The 27,764-nt window shown below is 53.3% G+C and overlaps 1 protein-coding gene across 1 annotated transcript; it reads left to right on the top strand.

Moving 5' to 3' along the window:
- The first annotated feature begins 944 nt into the window (after positions 1 to 944).
- On the top strand, positions 945 to 27,764 carry ITGA3 (integrin subunit alpha 3). The gene is made up of 25 exons (XM_037494046.1): positions 945 to 1,150; positions 8,605 to 8,732; positions 9,047 to 9,126; positions 10,788 to 11,037; positions 13,523 to 13,609; positions 13,959 to 14,166; positions 14,618 to 14,814; positions 16,348 to 16,436; positions 16,553 to 16,689; positions 16,846 to 16,932; positions 17,853 to 17,920; positions 17,993 to 18,129; positions 18,690 to 18,839; positions 18,944 to 19,041; positions 19,401 to 19,548; positions 19,813 to 19,881; positions 20,449 to 20,528; positions 20,640 to 20,717; positions 21,561 to 21,663; positions 21,819 to 22,001; positions 22,172 to 22,294; positions 23,005 to 23,118; positions 24,355 to 24,453; positions 27,134 to 27,259; positions 27,628 to 27,764. Exons 1-25 carry the CDS (start codon positions 945 to 947, stop codon positions 27,736 to 27,738), a joined length of 3,156 nt encoding a protein of 1,051 aa, XP_037349943.1. The 3' UTR covers positions 27,739 to 27,764.

Raw genomic sequence — 27,764 nt, 5'->3', positions numbered from 1 at the left:
TTTGCTGAGGGGCCATCCCCGGCTCGGGTCGGGGTGGGTAGGGGTGAGTGGGCAAAAGAAATAAATCTTGACGAAGGGACCCGGAGAGGGGGAGAAAGCCCAGAGCCCGCCAGCGGCCTCCCGGGGACTCACCGCGCGGCGGAGCGGGTCGGGCTCCCCAGCGCGCGGGAGCGCACCGCGGCGGGCAGATGCGCGGGCGCCGGGGCTCTCCGCGCGGGGCGGCCGCGCCTGCAGCGGCCTCTCCAGCCGCGCCACAGCCCAGCGACGCGGCCGCACAAATCCCACCCTCGGCCCCGCCCGTCCAATCCATCTTGCCCGGGCGACGACGTTTCCCCGGAGAAACTAGGGGCGGAGAGGGGAAATGCCAGCGTCTGGGGGCTCCCGGCAGGTGCTTGGGGGCGAGGGCGGGGCCGGCGCGGGGGGCCTGAGGAGGGCGGGGCGCGCTGCCCCTTTAAGAGGCGGCGGCCGCGCCGGGACCTTTTCTCTTCCCCGGAAGGAAAGCGCGGCCGGGCTGGGCGCGCAAGGTGGGGAGGTGCGGGGCTGGGCGTGGGGAGGCGGGGCGCGCGCAGGGTGGGGGGCCGCTCCCCGGCGTCCTCCTTGCGGTCTGCGGGTCCGCCAGCCCAGAGCCGCCGCCGGGCCCGGGCCGAGGGCGACAGTGCGCCGAGGGGGCGCGGCCGGGACGCGCCGAGGGGCAGGGCGCCCGCGCGGGGGTGGCGTGCGCCCCGGGGCGGGCAGGCGGCACAGCCCGCGGACCTGGACGGGAATCGGAGAGCGCGGGCTCTCCGCGGGCGTGGAACTGACGCGGGCTGGGGGGCCTGAAGCCGATCAGCGCCGCGGGCACCCCGAGGCTGCCGGCGGGAGCGCCGCGAGCAGGTGAACAGGTCCTCGCTGCCCCCGCACGCCCTCGCGCGTCCTGGTCCCGGCTCCCGCGCCTGCTCTCGGCCATGGGTCCCGGGCCCCGCCGAGCCGCCCGGGCCCCGCGCCCGGTGCTCTGTGCGCTCGCCCTGATGGTGGCCGCCGGCGGCCGCGTCGCCTCTGCCTTCAACCTGGACACCCGATTCCTGGTGGTGAAGGAGGCCGGGAACCCAGGCAGCCTCTTTGGCTACTCGGTCGCCCTCCATCGGCAGACAGAGCGGCAGCAACGCTACCTGTGAGTCTGGCGGGGGCGGGGTGGGAGGGGGGCTTGTGTGCACGATGTGGATCCAGAATTGAGTGGGAACCCTGGATCCACTGGCAGCCAGACCCGCGGCCGCCGGTACTTGCGAGCGAGGACTAAGGGGGCGGGGAACTGGACAGCCCTCTGGCTGCAGAGGCTTGGCGGGAAGTGGAGATTGGGTGTGAGATGGGGGCAGTAAGCACTGGCAAGTGCTGACCTGGCCAGAACCTGTCTAGATGAGACCCCTCGGCCCTTTAAACCTCTCTTGACAGCATGAATGGGGTCCCCAATGCCTGTGAACCCAGTACCTAGTACGCTGAATGCCTTTTCTCTGTAGGGCTGGGAGCTGGGGCAAACTGCAAGATAAACATGGAGGGGTCCCCTTTATCTCTTTCCTGGAAAGAACCTGTGGGCATATGCATTTAAGCTCCCCCACACCCTTACACCTTGCTTTTAGTCTGCGGCCACAGCAGCCACACCCTCTGCAGAGTCAGACCCAAGGGCCTTCTCCACTGCTTGGTGGTTGGAGGATGAGTCTGGGTGTTTGGAGCTGTCCAGGAGCTCCTCCTGACCCCTGGAGAACGAGGGAAGTAGGAGAGATAGGAGGGGTTGTCCCAACTCCTGCTCCCCCATCCCAACACCCAGCAGTGACACCCTCCCACCAGACAGCTTCCCTGCATTCCACAGATTCATGTTGAATCTTCAGCCCTGAGTATGTTTGTTTTGGTTTGAAGAGGGAAATGGTGTTTTTCTCTTTCTTCTGGTCTCCTTTCCCAACAGCTGCAAGGAGTAGGAGGGGGAAGAACTAGGCATACTGGAGAGAGGGGAAGGAGAACTATTCCAGCTGCTTGGGTCCTTCTTGCCCCACCCCATTATACATACTCAGGCTCAGCCCCCTGAGGGGTGGTGGTTAGGAGAGGTCAGGCAGGCTCCATCTGCCTCTGCTGTCCTCTCTGAGCTGGTAGCTTACCAGACATCCACCCCCAGCTGGTGTCTGAACTCCCTGAACAGACATCAAATAAAAGGTGTGTTGAAACCTCTCCCAAGTCTGGTTGGGTCCTACAGAAACTTGAGGAAGCTTACAATGTCCAAGGTCCACACTTTGCCCCAGCCCTGCTGGCCAATCCCCAGCCCGACTATCTACTTGAACTTGGCTGCAACTCCGTCTTGCTTCTGCAGAGGCTAGAGCCACCACACCCTTCCCTGTCTGGTCCCAGTGACAGCTCCTTCTTTTGGAGGATGTAAGTGGTCATCTGCACAAATGTCTATATTGGTGCTCTTTCAGCCCAGAAGATTTTTAGATCTTCACTGCTGATTCTGCATGATATAAAGCAGTACACAGTAAAGAGAAGATCAGACTGGAGAGCAAGAGTTAATGATTCTGCACACCCCCGACTCCCCTCACTCCCTTTACCTTAAGCAAGATATTTCCCTTCTCTAGGCCAGATTTCTTCAAGGAGGGGTTGGACATGGATGTATATACTTCTTCCTGTCTCTGTTGGCCTATAAGAGGTGCCTGGGGGGGCCTCCCCGGTGGCGCAGCGGTTGAGTGCTGGGTTGCGAAGCTGCCTGCAGCCTCTGCAGCGCTGGTTCGATCCCTGGCTGCTCCCCGGCCACCGGAGTAGGGTCCCACATGGCGCGCAGACGCCCGCTGCTCCCCTCAGCAGTGTACTTCGGTCCTTCTGCCTGCTCTGCTCCCTGCTCTGGCTCTGGTGAATTCTCTCACCCTCCCGCGCTTCTGACTGTACCCAGTGCTTGTATAAATAAATAAATAAATCTTAAAAAAAAAAAAGGTGCCTGGGGCCTCCCCTGGTGGCGCAGCTGCCCGCAGCCTCTGTAGCGCCAGTTCGCTCCCCGGCCACCGGCAAGGGTCCCCCAAAAAAAAATTAAAAAAAAAAAAAGAGAGGTGCTTGGACATTGTGGAGACAGAAGAGGTTACCAAGTCCATTGCCAGTTTCCTGTCTTGGATTTGTCACTACTACCTGTGTCTTAATTTCCTCACGGGTCAGAAGAAGGGGAACAATACACCTTCTTCAGAGGGTGGAAGTACCTTAATGAAACAATGTGTGTAAAATGCGTTGTGTTTACCTGCTTTCTGAAGAGCAGCTGAGGGTTCTTATGTGGAAGCCAGGATCTGAAATGTACCCCTGCTGCCCAAAGGCCTTACCCAAGATGACTGAGCAGAGAAGTTCTACTCTTAATTCTTGGGTGAGCCCAGAAGGTTCTAAAATAAATGAACTTTGGTGAGGCAGGTAGTTCTAAGTGGAGTTCTGGGTCTCCCTTTGGGGTATCCTCAGTCTTTCCCAGAGGTGGTGCTATAACTTGGCTCATCTCTCCTCACTGAATTCTGCCTGTTGGCCCTTTGGAAAAGCCAGCTGGGCCATATGGGCTTAGCTGCTGCCAGCTGCGTAGCCAGATGTGAGCAGCTGCCTGAGTGCATAGTTCAGGGAGGCTAGCAAGTCAAGTTGCTGTCAGATATTCTATTGGCTTCAAAGTCCCTTTGGCAAAGGGACCATGTTCATAGTCCTGAACAAACTCTTACTTAGCCCAGGCTTCATAGTAGGTTTTCAGGAGATGCAGGGATCCCTGAAAGTAAATTCAAAATCATTTGTGTTTGTGCCTCGTTCTGGGAGGGGGTGCAATGGGGAGCATAGGTCCATCAGATTCTCCAGGAAGACCTTGTTCCAGAAATGGTCAAAAGCCCAGGTGTAGACCCTCTTTGTTGCCCCATCATTTTCTTTTTTTTTTTTTTTAAAGATTTATTTATTTATGCATACAAGAGCTGGGGTACAGGCCAGAGATGCGGGGGGTGAGAGGATTCACCAGAGACAGGCTGGGGAACAGAACAGGCAGACTCTCTGAAACACACTGCTGAGGGGAGCAGCGGGCGAGCAGGAGAGGTCTGCTGCGCCATGTGGTTTCTCCCCGGCCGGCTGGGATTCAAACTTGTGCTGCAGAGGCTGCAGATTGTTTCATAGTGCGGTGCTTAACCCCTTGCGCCACAAGGGAGGCCCTGCCCCATCATTTTCATCTCTGCACTGGGGTTTCCTGCTCACAATATCAGAGACTCACCCCAGGCCGGGCCCCAATTCCCTAGTCCCCAGAAGCGAGGGGTGAGGAGCAGGGCAGAGGACCAAGGTGCTTTGACTTCTTGGTGAGGTATATGAGGGCCCAGGAAAGGAGAGGGAACATTCCTACGGAAGGTGGTTACTCAGTCCCCAGCCCCCGGCTCCTGCTCTGTCTTCCCCTCCTGGGAACCCGGGGGTCCTGGTCTGGCCTCGCCTCATGGGTATGTGGGCTGCCTCTGGGCCCTTTCTCCCTTTTGCACTTGCCTGGAAATGAGGGTGTCTGGGAAGCCAGGCACGGTGTGGGGAATGCTGTGGCTCCTGGAAGATGAAGTCATGCCTGAGGTAGGCAGCAGCCAGTTTACCTGCCATGCTCTCTTAAAACATGTTTTCTGGGCAGGGCAGGCGCCTGGCAACCTCCAAGGCTCGTGCCAGAGGAAACGGCACAACAGCTGTAGGCACAGGCAGAAGGCCTGGATGTGGAGTGTTCGTTGCCTCCGGCTCTCTCCAGTGACCAGTCCAGACCAAGGTGTTTTAAACTGGACTGGAGATAGAGGGAGCCTGATTGTGTAGAAAAAGAAGTAGAAGGGGCTTGGTCAGAACTGAACAAAGGAGGAAGGAGGTGTCCATAGCAGCAAGAGGCACTGAGGTTAGATGACATGAAGAACGCTCCAAGGGATCAAAGGTGGAAAAAATACCAAAGAGCGAGGAGAGGGAAAAGAAATGAGAAAAACAGCCTTGTTCCTTTTTATCTGTGGCTTGGGCCAAGCCTCTTTCTCCTGTCCTCTCAGATTGTCTCATTCTCTCGTTTCCTCCAGCTTGTTGCTCTGGTTCTAGGGCTGAGTCACCAGAGGGGAGAGGGGGCTGGGTGGGCAGCATAAGAAGTAGGGGAGGATGGAGAGGGCTGCAGTTTCAGCTACCACAGGAGCAGCCTCTGGGGAGATGGCTAATTCGGGCAGCGAGATTGGCACAGAGCTGGGATCCAGGCATCTGAGCGCTGTCCCCACCCCCACCCAGGACCGAGCTGGAGTGCTGGAGCGGCCTCAGACCTGCTTCCTGGCCTGGGGTGGAAGGGAAACTCAGGTGGCTAGAGAGCTGGGCAGCAAAGCACAGAGTGGGGGGGCCTGGGCCTCAATGCTGGCCCCTCTGGCTCCTCCAAGGTAACAGAGATCTTTCCCTTGCACCCACCCCAGCACCTCCCTGAGCTGAGGGGTCTGGGAAGCTGAATCTTATGAGCTGCTTGTCTGAGCAGTGCTCCAGCCCAGTGCCCTCCAGCGTGCCACCTTCTCTGGGATGAGCCAACTTGGTACCCTGGATGCTCCTGGGCCCCGCTCCCCAACTGTCTCCATTCCGCTACTTCCTACTTGACTGTTTATTGCTTTATCCATTCCGCTACTTCCTACTTGACTGTTATTTGCCCTGGATGCAAGATGGAACAGGGGTGAGGAAGTGCTTTTCTGGAACTTGAAGCTCAGGAGGCTCCCCAGAGACCCAGGAGGGGCTGTTTGGCTGGAGCCAAAGGAGAGGTTGAAGGAGCAGCTGTTTGAAAACCCTGAGAGGTTTTTACCCATCCACCTTTCTCAGGGGTAGGGGGACCCCTCTCCTCCTCCTCCCCAGCCCAGCCTGACTCCAGGAGAAGAGTCCAGTCTCCTCTCTTCCTTGCTTCAAGAGCTGGGCATCCCATCCAGCTGACTCTGCTGGGAGGGTGGACTCAGAGGTGGTCTGAGAGGAGTCTGCTTTGGGACTCATAGCAGGTAGCGGATGCTCATTTGCATATTGATATACATTGTATTTACATATAAGTAAGTTCTCTCCCCTCTGGATTCTCCCGCACCTGACTGTGGCTGGAGGAATCTGGACCTGACCCTCTGCATACCCACCCTCCTTCCCCCATCCACTCAAAGTCCCCTGGCTGTAGACCCATTGGATCCCGGGCTGGGTGCCAGAGGGCCTTAAAGGGCCTCTAAGCGGGCCAAGCAGGAGCTAAAAATATTCCAGGGGGGTGGGGGGCTCCCTGTGGAATCTCTGGTGGGGGAGGGGAGGGGCCTGGGATGTGGGGCTGGGATTCAGGCACTAGCACTGCCCCCCTGCCCATCAGTGAGCAAGACGCTGGGGGAGTGAGGGCGAGAGGTAGAGATGGTGAGGGGATTTTTTCAATCCAATTGCCATTCACACCCAGCTCTGCCTGCTTGGTACCACAGAGGCTAAGAGGAGGGATCTCCCAGCCCACTTCTGAGATGAGGGAGCTTCGAGGGCATGGCCACCCTGCTCCTTGGCCACCTTCTGCCCAGGAGCCTGGGCAGTGTGGGCAGCAACACTTCTACTGCATTTCACACCCTGGAATGCAACCTGGGCTCCCCAGGGCCCAACTTTAAAATCATTTTAGCCAACCCCAGCCTCGATAGCTCCAGCCAAATCTGAGCCCCACCCTAGACTAGCCCTAGCTCCCACTGACCTGGGTCCACGTTCCTGGCTGCTTGGTACTCATGTCCCGGGAGCGCCATGTATCTCCTGTCTTCCTCTAAACTGCTGAGCTAGTTTACTTTCTGCCCTCTGCTCTAGGTTCCATAATCCAGGGAGGGGAGGGGAAGTGCAGAAATTTCTAGGCTCCCGGAGGGAGGCCTGGGAGGTCCTAGGGCTGTTAATGGAGCCACAGAAATCAGTGCTTGCATTGCCATGGCTTCAGACCGGAAAGCCCTTCCACAGAATGAATCCATGTGCTCCCCCAGCCGCCCCAGAGGTTGGCAGGACAGCTACTGCCCCCATTTCACAGATGAGCACACAAGGCTTAAAAAGGGAAAGGAAATTGATCTGAGGCAGAACAAACCCAAGAGCCAGGTCCATTGCCCCCCAGGCAGAGAGTACTTCCTTTCCCATGGGACTTTGGCCTCCTTCTCTCATCTTTCAGGAGCACCAGGGAGCCAGGGAATGGATGTCCTTGGGTGGTCAGGCAGTGAACTCACCGGGCACCTTCCCCAGCCCAGACAGAGGGTGACTAACTGGGCCTGGCTGGCCCCCTGCCAGCCTTCCTGTTCCACTTAGAGAAGCTGCACCCCTGCCCCCAGGAGAACTTCCCTAGGGTGAGGTCTGAGCTGTGACATGAAGTGCAGGCACAGGGCCCGCCCCCCTTTCCTGGCACCCCCAGGCAGCACATTCCTGACACCCAGTGGGCGGAGGCACCTCAGGCCCCAGCATGCCCAGGCCCTGCCCTGCCATTCCCTGAAACCCTTGCTCACAGGTCCCAGGCAAAAGCTGCAAGCAGGGCTGTTGCTCGTTGCTCGGCACTTCTAGACTCTGGCAGGTGGCCCAGAGCCCAAGTTTCTGAGCTGGGAGTCTCAGGGCGACACATTGCTGGGACCAGATGAGGGGTACTGAGGAGGTGCCTGCCACCCAGGAGGCTGGATCCATCAAGGCTGGTCCCTTGCCTTCCTCTCTTCTAGTCACTTCTCTTGTACCCTGGTATCAAGGGCCCTAGCCCACTTGGAGGAACTTGCCATTGGTGTCCCTAAAAAAGGCAGATCAGAGCAAGGCAACAGGCAAGGATGATCACTTTGTCCATTCCCAGAGAACTCAGCCCTGGGGCCACATTCCCAAGCACCTGGAACCCAGCCCCACCCTTACCTGTGCCTGTGTAGGTGTTATATGGGGGAGGGGGGGCAGGGGTGTGTGACACAGCTCCCAGGTCATCTAGGGACCCAGACCTCCTAGATAAAGTCCTCAGATGGCTTAGGGAGGAAAAACCAGACCTCTAACAACCCACCCTTCACCCACTCTCCCCTCCATCCCCCGAAGTTGAACCCTACCAGGGTCCTCCAACCTTGCTTTTTTCTGGTCTACCTTCACTGTAGAGGCCAAAGCATTCCTTCCCAAACCCTGATCTGACCATGTCACGCCCTTGCTTAAAATCGCTCCGTTGCTGTGCTCCCCACCCTGCCTGCACGCCTCTCCCCGTGCTCCTGGGCTCCAGCTGTGCTCAGGATCTTGCAGATCCCTGAATCACCCTGCTTGCTCAAGCTTCCTGGCCCTAGCCCGGGCCAAACCGTTGCCAGAGATGCCCTTCCTCCTTCACCTGGTGAACCCCAGTCGTCCTCAAACTCAGGCCAGGATCTTTTCTTCTGTGGGTCTGACTGCCATCCAGGCTGAATCGGGGGGAGCTAGTCCTGATTTATGGGGCATTGACTGAGGTGTCTGTCTTCCTGTCTTCCTTGCACTGGGCACTCCTGGAGGCCGGGGGCTGGGATCCATTTGTCTCCCGTCCCCCAGTGCTTGGCATACAGCCTGGTACAGAGCAAGTACTCAGTAAATGCATGTTGAACAGCAAGTAGTTTGAAGCAGACTTTGGGGAGTCTGGGCCCCAGCATAACCTACCTTCTTGCCCCCTAGGCTCCTGGCTGGGGCCCCCCAGGACCTTGCCGTACCCGATGGCTATACCAACCGCACTGGAGCTGTGTACCTGTGCCCACTTACTGCCAATAAGGATGACTGTGAACGGATGGACATTGTGGAGAAAAGTGAGGGGCTGGGGCTGGGATCAGTGCCGGGTCTGGAGCCCCAGAGGGGAGGTGGTGTGGATAGAATGACTGGAGGAGATAGAAGGTTGCCTGGGCAGTTTCTTGTCACTTCTTGTCCAGCTGGGAAGAGCAAGCCCTAGGAGAGAGGGGGGCCATACGGGATTTGTAGAGCTCAGGCTAATAATGGGCTGGGGAAGGGGAGCATGGCAAGCTGACCTGCTGGAGTGGAGAGTCCAAGAGGGAGCAAGCCCTGCCATCTGGAGGCTCTGGGTACTGGGAGGATGGGGTACGCTGGCTCATGGTCCCTCCTACAGGTAATCCTGGCCATCACATTATTGAGGACATGTGGCTTGGGGTGACTGTGGCCAGCCAGGGACCTGCAGGCAGAGTCCTGGTAAGTGGGTAGTCACCATCAGCTCCCCTTGTCCCACTGTCCTTTCCTTCATTTCCTGGGCGCTGGGGAGGGAAGCAGAAGGCAGGAGAGGGGTCCTCAGTGTCTGAGCTGGGGCCTTGCAAATGTCCATTTCTGTGACTGTGATCTTCAGGGGCTTGAGTGTCCCTTGATCCTGCACTTATGGGAGGGGTGAGGACTGGCATGCTCTGAATCACCCACATCCTTCCCACACCCCCCCTCCAGTGTGTTCGCCCTTCGTGGGAACCAGCTGAGGGAACTGCTATGAGGAAAGGGCAGAAAGGGCCTCGGGCAGTGCGGCCTGGCCACACTCCTTTCTGGGAGGCTGGTGGCGGAAGAGGCACAGCCCTACTGACCCCCCACTCATGTGGTTTTGGGGCCACTCCCTGCTGTCAACTGTCATCTCCTGCCCACATTCTTCAGGGCCAGTCTCAATGTATGCATCCCAGATAGACAATTATTTTTTCATTTTTTTAATTGCTGGAAAATTGAGATACAGCCAAATATACAGATTTTAAAGTTCCAGTGCATTTTTGACAAATTATACACATATATAAACAACATCCATTAAAGAAAGGGCAGAATCTTCGCTCCAGAACGTGTGCCCCCTTTCAATCCATTGTCACCGCCATTGCCATCACTGCTGTGATTTCTGTCACCTTTGAACACTGCTTGAAGTTCCGGTTTGCATCCATTCACTGAAATACCTTGTTACGGATGATGTGGGTTTAGGGTTCCATTTAAGACAGTCCTTCAGCAGATGTCTCTTCACCCATCTGTTCATGCAGCACATTTTAGTGAGCACCTACTACGTGCTACGCAGTGTGCAGGCCCTGGGGAGTTAGCAGTGACTCGTGACAGGCACAGGTTCTGTGCTAGTGGACTCAGAGCTGAAAGGGACGCAAAGGCAAGTCAACAAGAACCAGGCTTATTTCTGGAGTTACTTCACAAACACCCTGTTCTGATTGATTTACTAACGATTTCCCGAGCGCCTCTAGTATGTGGGAGAGGCAGCTTGCCCTCACACTTCTGCCCTCGGTCTGGGGAGCCAGCAGCTTTGGTTTGAATTTTCTCTGTCTTCAGATATTCAGGCAGAGATTTGGTTCTCTGTGCCTCAGTTTCCTTATTTAAAATGGGGGGAATAATTGTCCCCACTTCACAGGAGGAGTTACGAGGCTTAAAAGAGTTAATATGCAAAGAGCTTAGAATTGTGCCTGGCTTGCAGTAAGCACTCGGTCGGGTTATCTGCTGCTATTATTGCTGTTGTTATTATTTTAATAATGGTCCTTTCATCAAGAGGGCAGGGTCATCTGGGGCCAGCAGAGAAGCTGCCCGGCATCTAGCTCCTTGTAGACCGTAGAACCTGAACCCCATATACCCTCATCCTTTTGCCAAGATCTCTAAGTAACTCTCCATCCTATACCTTCTGACCCTCCAGAATGTGTCCCCCGCCCCCTTCAGAGCAGATCTCTGAGTTCTGGAGAGGAGCTGCGGGTCCAGGTATCACTGTGGGAAGGAAGGAATGCCAGGACCCCTTCCAACTCCTTCTCTGCACTCAGACGTGCCCAGGTGCAGGGAAACAGCTGAATAGACAGCTGGACCCCACTGCAGGCTCAGGCTGTGTGTGTTGGGGGGGTCCCCAGGTCTGTGCCCACCGCTATACCCAGGTGCTATGGTCAGGGTCAGAGGACCAGCGGCGCATGGTGGGCAAGTGCTACGTGCGGGGCAACGACCTGCAGCTGGACCACACGGATGACTGGCAGACCTACCACAACGAGATGTGCAACAGCAACACCGACTACCTGGAGACCGGCATGTGCCAGCTGGGCACCAGTGGGGGCTTCACCCAGAACACTGTGTACTTTGGTGCCCCTGGTGCCTACAATTGGAAAGGTGGGAACCTGGGGAAGGGAGGAGGGACGGAGAACACCCACCTCCCCATTAGCCATGGGGCAGCTGGCCCAGACCCTCCACACCAGCAGGCAGAAGAGACAGGACCCCTTTGCCAATATCAGGACCCCTTTGCCAATATTGGTGTTTTTTTTTTTTTTAAAAGATTTATTTATTTATGCATACAAGAACTGGGGCACAGGCCAGAGATGTGAGGGGTGAGAGCTTTCACCAGAGACAGAGTGGGGAACAGAAAAGACAGACTGACCAAAGTACACTGCTGAGGGGAGCAGCGAGCAAGACAGGAGAGGTCTGCTGCGCCATATGGGTTTCTCCCTGGCCAGCTGGGGATCCATCTCGTGCTGCAGAGGCTGTGGACTGCTTCATAGTGCAGTGCTTAACCCCTTGAGCTACCAGGAAGGTCCCAGTATCGGTGTTTTAAAGCACTTACTATGGGGCCTCCCTGGTGGCTCGGGTTAAGATACAACCTATGAAGAAATCCGCAGCCACTGCAGCACAAGTTCGATTCCCGGCTGGCTAGGGAGAAACCCACATGGTGGGACAGATCTCTCCTGTCTCGCCCGCTGCTCCCCTCAGCAGTGTACTTCAGTCCGTCTGCCTGTTCTATTCCCCACTCTGTCTCTGGTACATCCTCTCACCCACCCCCGTGCATCTCTGGCCTGTACCCCAATTCTTGTATAAAAATAAATAAATCTTTAAAAAAAATAAAGCACTTACTATGTGCCATAGTCTTTAGACATATCATCTTAACCTTAAAATACTCTCATGAGGTGAGTATTATTATACCCATTTTACAGAAAACAGAGCCTCAGGGAAGTGCAGTGCACGTCCAAGTTCAACAATAAATGATGAAGCCTAAATTGCAACGGAGGGCCACCTGACTCCAGATTAACCTTTTAAAGATGTACCAAACAATTAAAACACGTGCCTTGTAGAATTACTAATAGTACAGTAGGGTCAGTAAGATAAAGAGTAAAATGCCCCTCCTCCCCCACCTCCAACTCTCTCAGCACAAGGATCTTGTGGATCCTTCCAGATTTATTTTAAAATATAAGGATCTTTTAAAAACACACACACACACACACACACACACACACACAGCATCACCTAAACATGCTGTTTATTTAATCTTTTCACTTATCAGTAAATTATAGGTATTTTTTCAAACTAGTACATATAAGGCAATCTTTTGAGGAGGGGCTGCAGAATATCAAGACCCATACTTGTACCTACAGTAGTTCCCCTGATCTCTGTAGTTTCAGTTACCTGCAGTTAACAGTTGTCTGAAAATTCTATGCATAATGAGACACTTTGAGAGAGAGAGCACATTCACCTAACTTTTATTACATTACCTTGTTATCAATGTTATTTTATTATTAGTTGTTGTTGTCCATCTCCTGTGCTTAATATATAAATTGAATGTTAGAGGTATGTATGTATAAGAAAAAGCAGTATACACAAGCTTCAGTATATGCAGGCTTCAGTCCTCTCTGAGGCTTCAGGCATCACTGGGAGCCTGGGGAAATATCCCACTGTAGATGAGGGGGCCTACTGTTCCAACTGCAAGTACCACTCAGGTGTCTGACACCTCCACTGACTGTCTCTTAGCCACACACATTGTACAATAGCCTCAATGACCCGTTCTCCCTTGCTGCACCCTCACTGTTGCAGAATCAATAGGCAGAGGGTGCCCTGAATCTCCTCTGGACTGCCCAGGTAGTTGCAGCTCTGGGGTCCTCTTAGGCAGAGACCTCAGCTCTCCCCTCTGTCCTGCCTTCCACCCCCTAGCCTTTCAGAGCCTTGGCACACCTTCCAGTAGCAGCTCCAGGGGATCTGGGACAGGTGGGCAGCTGAGTTTGGGGGAAGGACCAGGAGATAGTATGTGGAGGCTGGCCTCAGTGTCTAGCGTGGGGAAACCCCACCTAGTCCCCTGGAACCTGGATGATCACATTCCCACCATATATCTACAGCTAACTGCCCATCCCACTTTTATTTCCTTTTTTTAAAAAAAAGATTTATTTATTTATGCATATAAGAGCTGGGATGCAGGCCAGAGAAGTGGGGGGTGAGTGGTTCACCAGAGACAGAGTGGGGAACAGAACAGGCGGATCCACTGATATACACTGCGGAGGGGAGCAGCGGGTTGAGACAGGAAAGGTCTGCTGGGCCAAGTGGGTCAGCTTCCTGGCCAGGGATTGAACTCGTGCTGCAGTGGCTGTGGACAGCTTCATAGTTGCATCTTAACCCCTTGCACCACCAGGGAGGCCTCCATCCGCCTTTACTTATCTGTAAGATGGGGTCACCATTCTACTTCACAAAATTGTTAAGATAAAGAGGAAGTGATTTGCAGATAGCAAAGTGTTCATGAATAAAAGTGGTGACTATTATACTTATCTGGGTGGTGGGCTGTGGCTGGACATGGCAGAGAAAAGGGAGGGTGACGTATCCCTCCCAAATCCTTGTGAAGGAAACAACTACATGATTCAGCGGAAGGACTGGGATTTATCCGAGTACAGCTACAAGGCCGCAGAGGACAAAGGAAACCTCTATATTGGTAAGTCCAGTTTTGGTGGCTCATTGGATAATGGAGGAGGAAGGGCTTGGGCTTAGCACACTGGTCTCTCACCTACATGCCTGGTCAAGTGTGAAGTCAGGGTGCAGGTGTTGCCAATGGCATTTAGTTCAACTTGCACACACTTACTGAGCACCACCTGTATGCACCAAAGATGCAAAGTCACTACCCTCATGGACCTCATAGTCCAGAGCGCAGGAAGGCCTGGGGAGCTGGGCAGACTTCTGGGAATAGGGGAACAGAAGGTAAGGGTCGAGTCCTGGGGTGGGTCCAGAGTAGAAGGGGACAAAGCTTACTAAGACCTGAACTGACCACCTTCCTCTCATCCCAGGGTACACAGTGCAGGTGGGCAGTGCCATCCTGCACCCCACGGACATCACTATTGTGACGGGTGCCCCACGGCACCGACACATGGGCGCTGTCTACTTGCTGAGCCAGGAGGCAGGTGGAGACCTGCGGAGGAGGCAGGTGCTGGAGGGCACGCAGGTGGGCGCCTATTTTGGCAGCGCCATTGCCCTGGCAGACCTGAACAATGATGGGTGAGAATCCAGGGACATCCTCTGGGGCTGGGGAGAATGGTGAGTGGGGCAGGCTTGCCCCAACCTGGATGGAGAGATGGAGGATTGCCATTGTATTTTTGTTTGGATGCTATTTGCAGGGATTTGAAAATCAGTTTTATCTATTGATTTACAATCAAATTTATGGGATTCTGGGTATTTGTCTGTCATTTGCATGGCATCTGCATCTCCTTGTCTGCCACCTGTATAGCTCTAGTGGATGTGGGCTGTTTCAGTGTGATTTGTGTCTCCATAGCATCTCCATGACATGTATTTTATGTTTAATAGGTCAGGTTGGCATTTCCATGTCCTTCCTGCCAGAGCTGCTATTTGCACAGCTGTGTGCCCTGGCACAACTGTGCCCATTATATGGAGTTATGCCACCTATTGGGGCTGACCTCATACTTTCGTTTCTCCCTCCTCTCCTGTGCAGGTGGCAGGATCTCCTGGTGGGTGCCCCCTACTACTTTGAGCGGAAAGAGGAGGTAGGGGGTGCTGTCTATGTCTACATGAACCAGGCAGGCACCTCCTTCCCTGCCCAGCCGTCTCTCCTCCTGCATGGCTCCAGTCGCTCTGCCTTTGGCTTCTCTGTGGCCAGCATTGGTGACATCAACCAGGATGGATTTCAGGGTATGAGCTAGAACTTCTGCCCCAGCGCACACACTGACTGAGTGCCAGTGGCATACCAGGCTTGACAGCACCCAAGAGGAGATGGGATGGGGCCCAGGCCAGGGGAGCTCAGAGCAGCACTACAGACAGGACTTGCAGAAGGGGCCTCGGGAGGTGAGCTCAGTGCACCACTGGGCATGGAGGGTTGGGGAGAGCATGCACAATGCGGGGGGACAGAAGGGCACCACATGAGTGCAGGGTACTGTACCCAAGTCTATTGAGTATGGGGTGTTCATGTCAGAGATGAGGCTGGAGCAGAATGAGGGCAGGGAGAACACTTTGAAAGGCCAAAGACCTGAGGCTTTATTTAGGTCATGGTAGAGGAGTGTCCAGAGAAGTTTGTGGGGTGGGATGTGATGTATCTTAAAAGATCATTCTGGATGGTGGTGTGGGATGGATTGGGGAGGGGGGAAGCAAGGCAAGGGTGTTAAAATCTAGAATGTAGTATATCAGGAGAGGGGTATTAAGAGCTAGGACCAGTGGGGGCCCCAAATAGAAGGGAATGCCACTAGTATTCTGTAGAACTTGGGGACTAATCAGACTAGCGGTATCATGGAAAAGGAAAAGCAAGGGGTTGAGCTTGGTTGCCATGGGAATACCTGGTTTTCTGGAAGTCATTTCTCTGATAACCTCATTTTCCAGGAATGTAGCTGTAAACCAAAAAAGAAGGTAGGGGAGCCTCCAAAGAGCCAAAATAGATACCAAAAGGTTCTATGCACAAAGCCAAGCACTTACTGATACAAGAGTCATCAATTTCTACTTAAGACTTCTTGACATACTTTTCTAATAAGCTCGGCTTTCTGGTTACTTAGACCTTTGTAGATCAAAAGCAGCAAAGTTGGAGTTCAGTAGAATTTAAGATGTTAATAAAACATGTGGGGTTTATTTGTGGAAATAGTCAAATAAAAAAAGTCTCGACATTTTAATAAGCCAAGGTCACTGTCATGTCATTGAAGTCCCAGGCCCCATTAGACAGCAATGCCTTTGGGTTTTCTGAGTCTTTTTCCTCGTCTATAAAGCAGGGACATTAGTAACGGCCCCCAGCACTCTTGTGAGCATTAGATGAGGCAAGTGTTTGAAAACTACCTGAGAAAATCAGCAGTGGGGGACACCTGCATCAGTGACCCTGCTGGTAAAGGTCTCTGGAAGAGCCATGTCTCTGGAGGAGCCGTGTCTCTGAAGGTGGAGAGAGGGGCACCAGGGGAAAACACCAGCCAGTGGTCAGGCACCGAGTGTGGGCCTGCCTGGGACATTAACAGGCTGTGTGACTCTGGATAAGTCACTTCCCTCTCCTGGACCTCCATGTAAAAGGAGGCAGGTGGGTGCCTGAGGGTCCCAGTTTCATCCTGGTCTGCAGAACTGTTCCCAGGTGCTCTGAGCACTGCCTGGCAGGGTGAGGTCACAGCTGTGCTGGGCTCGGTGGCCTGGTGCATGGGCCGAGGGAGTATTGGTACCACAGCACCTGAGGTGACCCCTCCTGCCTCTCTTCCCCAGACATTGCTGTGGGAGCCCCGTTTGAGGGCTTGGGCAAAGTGTACATCTACCACAGCAGCTCCAGGGGGCTCCTCAGAGAGGCCCAGCAGGTATGGATGGACAGGGACTGAGGAGCCCACCCCTCCTTTCCCTCACCCACCCTCTCCCTACTCCCCCAGGCCCCCACTCCCCAGAGCCTGTCTCCACTGCTTTCACCCGCCCCTAGGTAATCCATGGAGAGAAGCTGGGGCTGCCTGGCTTGGCCACCTTTGGCTACTCCCTGAGTGGGAAGATGGATGTGGATGACAACTTCTACCCGGACCTGCTGGTGGGAAGCCTGTCAGACCGCATCGTGCTGCTGCGGTGAGTGGGCAGCATACCCGGGGCCTGCTCCTCCAGCCCGGTTTGTGTGGAGTTCTATGTCCATCCACCTTAGGCACCACACAAGCTTGAGTCCTGGCCCGGCCCACCCTGGGGCAGGCAGGAGGGGAGGCGCTGATGTCTGTGTTTTCTACGCAGGGCTCGGCCTGTCATCAACATCCTGCACAGGACCTTGACGGCCAGGCCATCTGTGCTGGACCCTGCGCTCTGCACGGCCACCTCCTGGTGAGACTCCCAGCCGCTGCTCTGCCTCCCCATTCCTCCTTAAGTATGGGCAGCTCTGGAGGGACTCTGGCTCCCCAAAACCCTCTCCTGGCAACTCCTGCTAACCACCCCCCACTTTAGAAGGTTGATTCTTGGGGTAAGCCTCGCCCTTCCTCCCCAACCTCATTAAAAGGCAAGTTCCTTGCAGGAGGTAATGGACGGATTGGGAGAGTATAGGGCATGGAGGCTAGGAGGGCGCTGTGGACTGCCTGGTTCAGCTGTGGCCCTGAAGTGTGCAGCCCAGCTGTGGGGAGAGGTCTGGGGGAGGAGGGGGAGAGGGAGACCCTTAGGTGGACGGATGTGAAGCAGGACAGCTACCATGGGCAAGTTATTAATTTTTCTGAGTCTCAGATTCCTCCCCTGGAAAAGAGTCAATAACAAATTTGCAGGGTTGTTGTGATAATTAAATAAGATAATGCACAAAAAGCCCTTAGCACAGTGCCTGTTACACCATAAGTGCACAAAAAACGTTAGTTACAAAGATGGTGATAATAATGGTAATGACCCCAAGGTCTTTGTGTGAACAAGGAGATTAGAAGGCAAATGGAGTCAGAGCAGGGAAGTGGGTGCTGGGATGGGGCAGTTGGCGGGGAGTGATGGAAGGAAATCTAGACTGAGCTGGGCCAACAATAGATGACTTCAGGCAACTCCTTCTGCTTCTCAGGGCCTCAGTTCCCCATTGGTGACCTTTAACTCTGTTTTCAAAGACTAATAAGAGAGGAAAGGAAAGGGACCATCTTTGTAGACATCCCCGGGCTTGTTTTCTGACTTCCCCCTGAAGGGTCCTGGCTTCTTGCCCAGTACCAGGGAGGGGAACTAGGCCTGGATATCTGGGTCCCACTGTAACCGGGCCCTCCTGTGTGTCCCCTGTCCCCCAATAGTGTGCAGGTGGAGCTATGCTTTGCTTACAACCAGAGTGCTGGGAACCCCAACTACAGACGAAACATCAGTGAGTGCTGGGACACAGGGCAAGGGGGTGCATGCTCCCTGGCTGCTTGCTGACCTACCTGTCCACCTGCAGCCCTGGCCTACACACTGGAGGCTGACCGGGACCGCCGCCCACCCCGGCTTCGCTTTGCGCGCAGCCAGTCAGCTGTCTTCCACGGCTTCTTCTCCATGCCCGAGACGCGCTGCCAGAGGCTGGAGCTGCTCCTGATGGTGAGCAATGGGTGAGGGCAGGACATGGGCTCTGTGACTCCTGGAGGAGGTAACCAGAATCCCCCAGGTCAAGGGTGAGGGACCGGGGTCACCCTAGAGATGGGTGAGGGAGGTGGGGGGAAAGGTCATAGGTCTGTGGGAGGTATAGTCCACAGTACCCAGCACGTGGTAAAGGAGAGAAACCCTTGCAGTGGGGACGGGGGCTACAGGGCTCATCACCCTGAGAAGAGTGAGGGTACGGGACTGCTAGCACACCTGTGGGGGAAAAGGCTGTGTGAGTGGAGGGCAAACTCTGGGCTATCAGGATGGAAAGACATAGCTCAACCTGGGGATCCTAGAGATGGAAGTTCAACCCCCATCCAGAGGGGATGACGAGCCCCATCTCTTCACTTGTGGATGAAGGTGGTAGGGAGGGGGTCAATTTGATGGTCAGAAGGGAGAGGGTTCCGTCTTGGGAAGGTGGGGCAGTTACGGGGTGGAGGGGGCCTTAGCTCCTCCTCGGGTGGTGTGAGATTTCAACTGGGCAATGCAGAGCTGGGCTCAGCGTGCTCCCTTCTCAGGACAACGTCCGCGATAAACTTCGCCCCATCGTCATCTTCATGAACTACTCTTTACCTTTGCGGATGCCCGAGCGCCCCCGGCTGGGACTGAAGTCCCTGGACGCCTACCCGGTCCTCAACCAGGCACAGGTGCTGGAAAACCACACCGAGGTGGGTAGGGCCGGGGCCAGAGGGGCAGCGGAGGGGAGGCGGGGAGAGCTGTGGAGTCAGAGGGCGCTGCGGGTGGTGGGCCCTCACGCCTGCCGTCACCCCAGATCCAGTTCCAGAAGGAGTGCGGGCCGGACAACCAGTGCGACAGCAACCTGGAGATGCGCGCCGCTTTCGCCTCGGAGCAGGGGCAGCTGCTGAGAAGGTGCGGTTGGGCCAACCTGACCGGCTGGGGCGGGGCTTCGCTGCGAGCGAGTAGCGGGCACCGAAGGGCAGCGCCTGCTGGTCAGGGAGCTGGAGAGCCCGAGGGGTTTGAGCCGCGCACCTTCTGGCAGGGGGCGGAGTCTCAGCGCGTCTGAGAGGCGGGGCTTTTCTCGGCCAGGTAGGATTCTTAGGCTGTGCATTGCTGGTCCCACAGGAACTTCTTTACCAGGTGACACCACCCGGCAGGGTCCCAACAGGGGGCTTCCCTTAGGCATCAGTAGGCCCGAGGGCGGGGCCCAATAGATGGGGGCAGATCCTGGGCGGGGCTTTGGCTCAGTGCGGGGCTTCCCCCCATCTCAGGCTCCAGTACGGCAGAGACGTCAAGAAACTGCTCCTGAGCATCAATGTCACGAACATCCCCAGCCCGCAGAGGGCAGGGGAAGACGCCCACGAGGCTCTGCTCACCCTGGAGGTGCCTCCCGCCCTGCTGCTGTCGTCAGTGCGCCCTGTAAGTGCCCTCAGCCCGCCTCAGAGCCCAACCACGCTGCACCTCGTATTTACGTCCTTACATGCATGTCACTTAGCTGTGTTGTCATTTTCCATATGTGCCCCCCGACCCCACCTCCGGCTGGGCCGCCTCAGGTGCCACTGTATTTCTGCTGCTAGGGGAACCCGGTTCTTAATCCTCTAGGGCTTCTGACCTTGTGCCACATGGAGGGGTGGGACAAGCTGTATTCTGACTGCCCAGAATTGATTCATCTTCCTTCCTCAGTCTGGAGCCTGCCAGGCAAACGAGACCATCCTTTGTGAGCTGGGAAACCCCTTCAAAAGGAACCAGAGGGTGAGAAGCGGCCACACCCTCCCACTTGGGTCCCTGTCTTCTCCCATGAGCTCTTTATCCTCCTTCTGCCTGACTGCTTGGGGTTGGGATCGGGGGCTATGCTGACTTGACACAGTGGGGTACAGGGAGAAACATTGGGAAGTAGAAAGAGACCCAGAGACTTAGTAAAATAGGGCCCCTCGGGAGCTGTGCTCAGAGCTAAAGCAGGTAAAGGGAGGAAACCAGTTTTACTGAGCATTTGTGCCATGCCCCAAGTGCAACACTTTGCTTCTTTTATGTGATATAATTCTCATAACTTTTGAGGGACTAGATGCTACTTTTACAGATTCTGGTGACTTGCTTAAGGTCATATAGCTCAAAAGTAGCAGTTGTTACTGACAGAAAAAGGGAAATAAAAATGAGGCTCAGAAGATGAAAATGCAGACATGGGTGGGGAGGTGACACCCTTCACACAGATGGGAGGAGTAGGAGTAGGAGGTCAAAGAACCACCTGTCTGCACCTGTCTCTCTCTGCCCCCGGTCTCATTCCTGCGGACACCAAACATCCCTTCCTGACTCCCCTGGCAGATGGAGCTGCTCATCACCTTCGAGGTCATTGGGGTGACCCTGCACACAAGGGAACTCCAGACACAGCTGCAGCTCTCCACGTGAGTGACCTCATTAGACTGGTCTGTCAAAACCGAGGTGTGCTGGGGTCTCTTGCAGCCCCAGGCTCAGCGGACACATCTTTTCCCCTGCCCCCTACATTCCCTCCCCAGGTCAAGTCACCAGGACAACCTGCAGCCCCTGAACTTGACTCTGCTGGTGGATTACACACTCCAGGCGACACTCAGCATGTGAGTGCCTAACCTTCCCTCCGCCTGCTGTGCCTGAGCTAGGGCCTTCCTGTCCCCACAGTGTCTTCAAGAGCCTTTGACACACTTCTCTGGGCCTTGTATCTTCAGGCCTCCGCTTCCCTTGGGTCTTCCCTAAACAACAACAATCACTGTCCTTATTGTTATTATTAATAATTACTGCCCTTGCAAAGCAGATAGTAGTGGAAGAATCACCAACACTGGGGCTAAAGTGTTGGAGTGACATTACCATTTCTTTTTTTTTCTTAAAGATTTATTTATTTATTTATTTTATTTATACAAGCACTGGGTACAGTCAGAAGTGTGGGAGGGTGAGAGAATTCACCAGAGCCAGAGCGGGGAGCAGAGCAGGCAGAAGGACCGAAGTACACTGCTGAGGGGAGCAGCGGGCGGCAGGAGAGGTCTGCGCGCCATGTGGGACCCTCCTCCGGTGGCCGGGGAGCAGCCGGGGATCGAACCGGTGCTGCAGAGGCTGCGGGCAGCTTCGCAACCCAGCGCTCAACCGCTGCGCCACTGGGGAGGCCCAACATTACCATTTCTTCACAGCTCAGCGTGCTACGGATTTTGTGTACATTGTCTTATTATGTTGCTTTTCATAGCAGCTCCAAAATATAGTAACTATTATTAACTCTGCTTTACAGATGAGGAAATTAAGTCTCAGAGTGGCCTAAAAACTTGGTTGCCCACACGTCTATTAAATGGCAGAACTGGGATTTCTCTCCAGTCTGCTGGGTATAGAGGACTGTAGTTAATCAACGCATGGTACCCAGCCCTCTGCCAGGGCCCTCCCATCCCTAGTGACTCCAGCATCTTTCTTACCCCTAGGGTGACTCAGCGGCTACAAAGCTTCTTTGGGGGCACAGTGATGGGTGAGTCTGGCATGAAAACTGTGGAGGATGTGGGGAGCCCTCTCAAGTTTGAGTTCCAGGTAAGAGAACTGGTGGGACCCTGGACTGGGGACTCCTGGCATGGGTGAGGGGGTTTCTTTCTGGGTCTGGGGTCTGAGGATGTGAGGATTAGGGGTTGGTAAGATGGAGGTGGTTTTCCAGGAGACAGTGACCATAGCACCCCTTGTGCCCACAGGTGGACCCAATGGGCGAAGGACTGGCGGCTCTGGGGACCCTGGTGCTAGGGTTTAAGTGGCCCTATGAAGTCATCAATGGCAAGTGGCTGCTGTATCCTACGGAGATCACCATCCGTGGCAATGGGTCCTGGGCCTGCCAGCCACCTGGAGACCTTATCAACCCTCTCAACCTCACTCTCTCTGTAAGGACACTCTCGGGAACTTTGATTCACATGTTGTGGGGCAGAAGGGCCAGTGTCTTCCCCTCCTTTCCCTCATGCCCATTTGGGAGCCTGCCTCTACCCCTGCCCTTTCTTCATCTCCCCATCTTTGCTCCCCCTTCTTCCCAGCAAATCTCCTCTTGCCTCTTCAGGTCCCTGGAGATAAGCCTCCATCTTTAAAGCGCAGGCGGCGACATCTGGACTCAGGGGGAGATCAGGGCACCCCACCTGTCACTCTGGCTGTTGCCAAAAAAGCCAAGTCTCAAACCACACTGGTGAGTGGCCAGGGCAAGATCAGAGAGTACTGTGCCCACCCATCACAGGGTGGGTGGGCAGCAGGGGTGCATGAAGCAAGGGAGATGGGTGCTTCTCCCTAGGAGACCCACATCTGGTGAGGTGATATGGCTCCTGGACTCAGGACTCCCCAGAGGGAGTAACTCATCTCTTTCCCTCAGAGGACATCCCACTGCCCTGGGCCTTGGGGAGCAGCCATATAATGCAGCAAAGGAAAACACACTGACTCTGCTCCCAGGGTCCCCAATCTTTTGGAAATGATGAACTCAAAGCCTTGACATTGAGTCTGGGGAGTGGGGAGAGGCGGGGAGATAAGAGTGTGGGGTGCTTCTGTAGGAAGGGAAAGGGTAACAAGCCTGGGAAGCAAGTTGAGGCTGCACTGGATGGAGTGGCAGGAGGTGGTGTGTCAAATGGAGAGAGGTGCGAGGGGTTGGGGCAGAGGTGTCAGGGACTGGGTCCCAATTACATGAGCGGGGATCATATTTCATGTTTCCTGTGTCCCTGCCTTCTATCATCTCTATGTGCTTGGCCCAAAGAATGTGTCTTAAACATGTAAATGTCGGGGGGTGCGGTGTGCAAGAGTGAAGTGAGGAGGCTGGGCCTCGCCGGGGGTGGGACAAAGCAGGGGAGAAGCATGAAGCATCTGTGGAGACCGGACTATCTCATGTCCTGCATTCCCTGTCCACCTCAGTCCTGTGAGAATAACAAGACGCGCTGCGTGTGGCTGGAGTGCCCCATTCCCGATGCCACCGTCATCACCAGTGTGACAGTGCGGGCCCGGGTGTGGAACAGCACCTTCATTGAGGTCAGTGCCTGGGTCCCAGGGTCTCTGCTGGGCTGGCAGAGCAACAAAGAGAGGGTGAGGCTAGGGTCACTGCAAAGCCTCCTGCATGTGTGTCAGTGACGGTGTCAGGTTTTACACATGACAGGCTATGCACTGTCACACTCGTGTGAGAGGGCCATGTCAGTGTCCGTTTGTGTGTCCATGTATGGACACACACATGACATGTTTGTTTCCAGCCAGATGGACCTTCTCTCATGCATGCTGTTCTGTCTCGTGTCTGTTACTTTGCCCCCTCCACGCCCTTGCCAATGCCATACCTTCCCCAGGGACTGCCAGTTCCCATGTGTAGCCTCTGCTTACAAAGTCCTAGTCAGACTTTAAGGTCTTTCTCGGTGAGGTCTTTTTGGACTTTTCCAGCTGAAAATGACCTCTCCTCCAGGGACACCCACAGAACTTTCTCAGAAGCCACACATGCACTTACCACATGCTGTGCTAGGTCGTAGTTACACATGCTTCACGTGCTACACAGACCAGACTTCTTCTCTAAATGACTAGGATTATAGGATTAAAAGTATTTTTGGCTTTGTAGGCCATATGGTTTCTGTTGCAACTACTCAGTTCTGCTGGCATAGCACAAAACTGCCACTGATGATATGTAAACGAGTAGGCCTGGTTGTGTGCCCAAAATAGTTTTACCAAAGCAGGTAACATGGGCCTCCCTGGTGGTGCAGGTGGTTGAGCGCAGCACTGTGAAGCTGTCCACAGCCTCTGCCGTGCCGGCTCGATCCCTGCCAGCCGCGGAACAACCCACATGGCGTGGCAGACCTCTCCTGTCTCGCCCTCTGCTCCCCTCAATAGTGTATTTCAGTATTCTGCCTGTTCTGTTTCCCGCTCTGTCTCTGGTGAATCCTCTCACCCTCCCACACATCTGGCCTGTACTCCAGTTCTTGTATAAATAAAATCTTTAAAAAAAAAAAAGCAGGTGACAGGCCAACTTTAGCCCTCAGACCTGACCTAGACTGTGACCTTCATTTTCTCTAGCAGCTCACACAGCACCTGATGTACAAAGGAATGAACAAATGAATGAATGATGTGCACTTGTGGGGGTTGGGGGGAGAGGCCTGGTGGTCAGATCCTTTGATGTGCTGCTTAAGGATGTTGTGTGGCGGGAGGTGTCCTGGGGGTATGCTTAGAATCAGGACGGAAACTCAGAGGGGCTTCAGTTATTTCTTTGGATCCACTCATTCTTCCCTTCAGGATTATAGAGACTTTGACAGAGTTTCTGTAGCTGGCAACGCTACCCTGTTCCTCCGAACCAACATCCCCACCATCAACATGAAGAACAAGTCTATGTGGGTGAGTGAACATGTTCACGAACAGCAGTCCCTGGCCAGGGTGTGGGAGTAAAGGTATCTTTCCCCAGTGCTTCCACACACTTTAGCTAATGGTTCTCAATGCCGGCAGCACCTTGGAATCCCTTGTGGGACTTCTGTTGTCTGGACTGCACTCTTGAATAATGAGACCTGTGTCTGTGGAGGAATGGTATCAGATATCGGAGCTGGTGTGCTTTGAGAGCCCCCCTCCATCTAAATGTGCAACTGGGATGAGAATCTTCTTGATCAGCCCAGTATGTTGTAAAGATATTCCATCTCCATGGAAACTTGAGAAAAGTTTCTCAAACTTGATTCTGATTTACATCTAGAAGAACATGACAAAAGAGTTGACATCTTGTTATAAAAAAGATGTCAGTGGAGATATGGAGGAGATATCTAGTATTGATGAATGGAGGGTTCATTAAATACATTACGGTATATTCCCTAAAATAACGTAGTTGGAGGAAGGACTAGAAAGATCAGTGGAACGGAATAGAAATTTAGTTTATGATACAGATGGGCTTTTTAATAAGAGAAAGGTAGTTGGTTGAGCAATGTTGGGAGAACACATTTGGGAATTAAAGACAAATCCCTATCTCATACCATAAATAAAAATATATTTGAGTTAGATTAAATGTTAACTATAGGAAATAAAGCCTAATGTGCCAGGAGAAAATTCAGAAAGTAATTTCATAGTAATCTTTAGTTGTGGGGAAGTATTTTATTAAACCCAGAAGTCACAAAGGAAAAACTCAACCAATTAGCCAATAAGAAATTTTAAATCTGTATGTAGTAAAAAAGATGAGAAAGAAACTACAAGGACAAAGGAGATGCTTTTTTTAAAGTTTACAGCACATATCACAAAGTTTTGATAAATATTTTTTGAAAATGTAAACAAAAAGGAAGCAAAAGTTAGACATAGAGGGTGAACCATAAGTGCTCAACTCAATAGTAAAGAAATAAAAATAATAGCAACAAGATTTTTTCCTATCAAATTGGAAAGAAATAGTGATTTCTGATGCTAATGAGGTAGAAGGAAATGCTATCGCTTAGAGTATAAATTGGATTATTTTTGGAAATGAATTTATCAATGCTTATTAAAATTTAAAATGTACATTTCCTTAGATCTAGTACCCGATAATATTTCTTTAGGAGCTAATAGGACAAGTATGTGAAGATAAATATATGGGGATATTTTAAAGCATTGTTTATAATGGTATAAAATTGGAAACATGCTAAATGTCCTTCAGTAGGAGGTTGGCTCAATAAATTATGGTCCATTTCCTGCCATAACTATGCAGTCATCAGAAGAGATTAGGTTGATCTTTATTAATTGACATTGAAAGATGATGATGTTAAGTGAAAAAGGAAACAGGTCTCAGAAGAATGTGTTAGTACATATAGATCCCACTTATGTGGAAGAGAAAAGTGTTTATTTGTAACATACACATTAAAAAATATGGAAAGAGATTCACCAAAATACTGAAGATATGTATTTCTAGAGAGTAAAATTATTGGGAGTCTTTCATTTTCTTTACAACATTTGTATTTTTTTAAATAGTAATCTAAGTAATATTATAAAGTTTTATTTTTATTTATTTATGCATGCAAGAACTGGAGTATAGGCCAGAGGTGCCGGGGGAAGGAGGTTTAGTGTTTCACCAGAGACAGAATAGGGAGCAGAACCGGAGAATCTAGTGAAATACACTGCTGAGGGGAGCAGTGAGTGAGACAGGAGAGGTCTGCTGTGCCATGTGGGAAGGTCCCTGGCTGGGGAATGAACTCATGCTGCAGTGGCTGGTGAGATAGCTTGAGAGTACTGAGACTTTAACCCCTGTACCACCAGGGAGGCCCCAATAATCTCAGCAATTTTTAAAGAAATTACCAGGTATAGTGAGAAAAAAAAGTCTACATATTTAAGTATGTATCATAATTAATATAATTTATGTTATAAAATGTTATAAACTATGATATATATTAAGATATGTTTATGTAGATGTCAATATATAAATAAATAGATATCACCAATGTAGTGGAAGAAAAAGAATGATATTCTATACTCTCCATTCTTTGCTTTTTGGTAAATATTTATGAAGTGCTTGCTGTGTACTAGGTTTTGCTCAGAGCGGTTTACTCATATTAAACACATTTAATCCTTCCCAGCAACCTATGAGGTAGGTATTATCATAATCCCCATTTTACAGAAAAACAACAGAGAGGTTCAGTATCTTTCCTAAGGTCACACAGCTAGTGAATAGTACAACTGGAGCTGGAACCAGGTAGTCTGGCTTTAGAACACATGCTTTTGACCTTTCTGCTGTACTGAGATAGGCATTAGAGAGCACGAAATGGAGATTCAGAGAGGTGGAATCACCTCTCCATGATCACAGGGTTATCAGGGATGGAGCTAGTACCCAAGCCCGGATGTGTGGGTCAGAAGGCCAGACTCTAGCTACCTCCCACAAAGGAGAGAGTCTGCTCCTTGGGAGCTAGGTCTACAACTAAGAGAAATCAGAGGGTAGGGGAATCTGCTGGCGTCTGCAGTGGGCAGGCAGGAGCTTTCCCTAGTCCCTGAGTGCCCCCTGCTGGCAGCAGGTCAAGCAGCAGGCTCTTGGGCCCCTCTGGAGCAGGAAAAGTGACCAGCTCCTACTTTCTCCCTCCAGTTCTCCGTGGACATTGACTCTGAGCTGGTGGAGGAACTGCCAGCGGAGATGGAGCTGTGGCTGGTGCTTGTGGCCGTGAGTGCCGGGCTGCTCTTGTTGGGGCTAATCATCATCTTGCTGTGGAAGGTTAGGACCCCCACCCAGCACTCCCACTCTGGGACCTCCTGCCAGCAGATCCTCACCAATTCTCCCTCATCCCATTCCTGACTTCCATTGCACCCCACCCTCCCCCATGCCCTACCCACCTTTTCCCCAGCTTTCAGACTCCCCCTGTCCCATCATCACCTTACCTACAGTGGTGCTCCCACTTGGGTTAAGGGGGACACTGAGCCAGAAAAGGGACACCAGGAGCTCTGACTTCTGGCCACACCACCAAGCTGGGCCCGGGAACCAGACATCCAGGCTCCCCAGCCCTAAACCCCAGTCTATGAGTGCTGCTGGCAAGCACCTCCAACGCACCCTGATGGCCCGTCCCCACCTCCTCCCCTCCGCAGTGCGGCTTCTTCAAGCGAGCCCGCACTCGCGCCCTGTATGAAGCCAAGAGGCAGAAGGCGGAGATGAAGAGCCAGCCGTCAGAGACAGAGAGGCTGACTGATGACTACTGAGGGGGGCAACCCCCGCCCCCGGCCCA

Source organism: Talpa occidentalis, unplaced genomic scaffold (assembly GCF_014898055.3).
Source record: "Talpa occidentalis isolate TD23 unplaced genomic scaffold, MPIMG_talOcc4v2.1 talOcc4.7, whole genome shotgun sequence".
Classification (NCBI taxonomy): domain Eukaryota; kingdom Metazoa; phylum Chordata; class Mammalia; order Eulipotyphla; family Talpidae; genus Talpa; species Talpa occidentalis.
This window is presented reverse-complemented; position numbering and strand designations above follow the sequence as displayed.

Coding starts and splice junctions, on each gene's coding strand:
- ITGA3 (XM_037494046.1), top strand. CDS start 945: ATGGGTCCCGGGCCCCGCCGAGCCGCCCGGGCCCCGCGCCCGGTGCTC. Junction 16,437..16,552: donor TCCTCAGAGAGGCCCAGCAG/GTATGGATGGAC, acceptor ACCCGCCCCTAG/GTAATCCATGGAGAGAAGCT. Junction 21,664..21,818: donor CTCTCAAGTTTGAGTTCCAG/GTAAGAGAACTG, acceptor TTGTGCCCACAG/GTGGACCCAATGGGCGAAGG.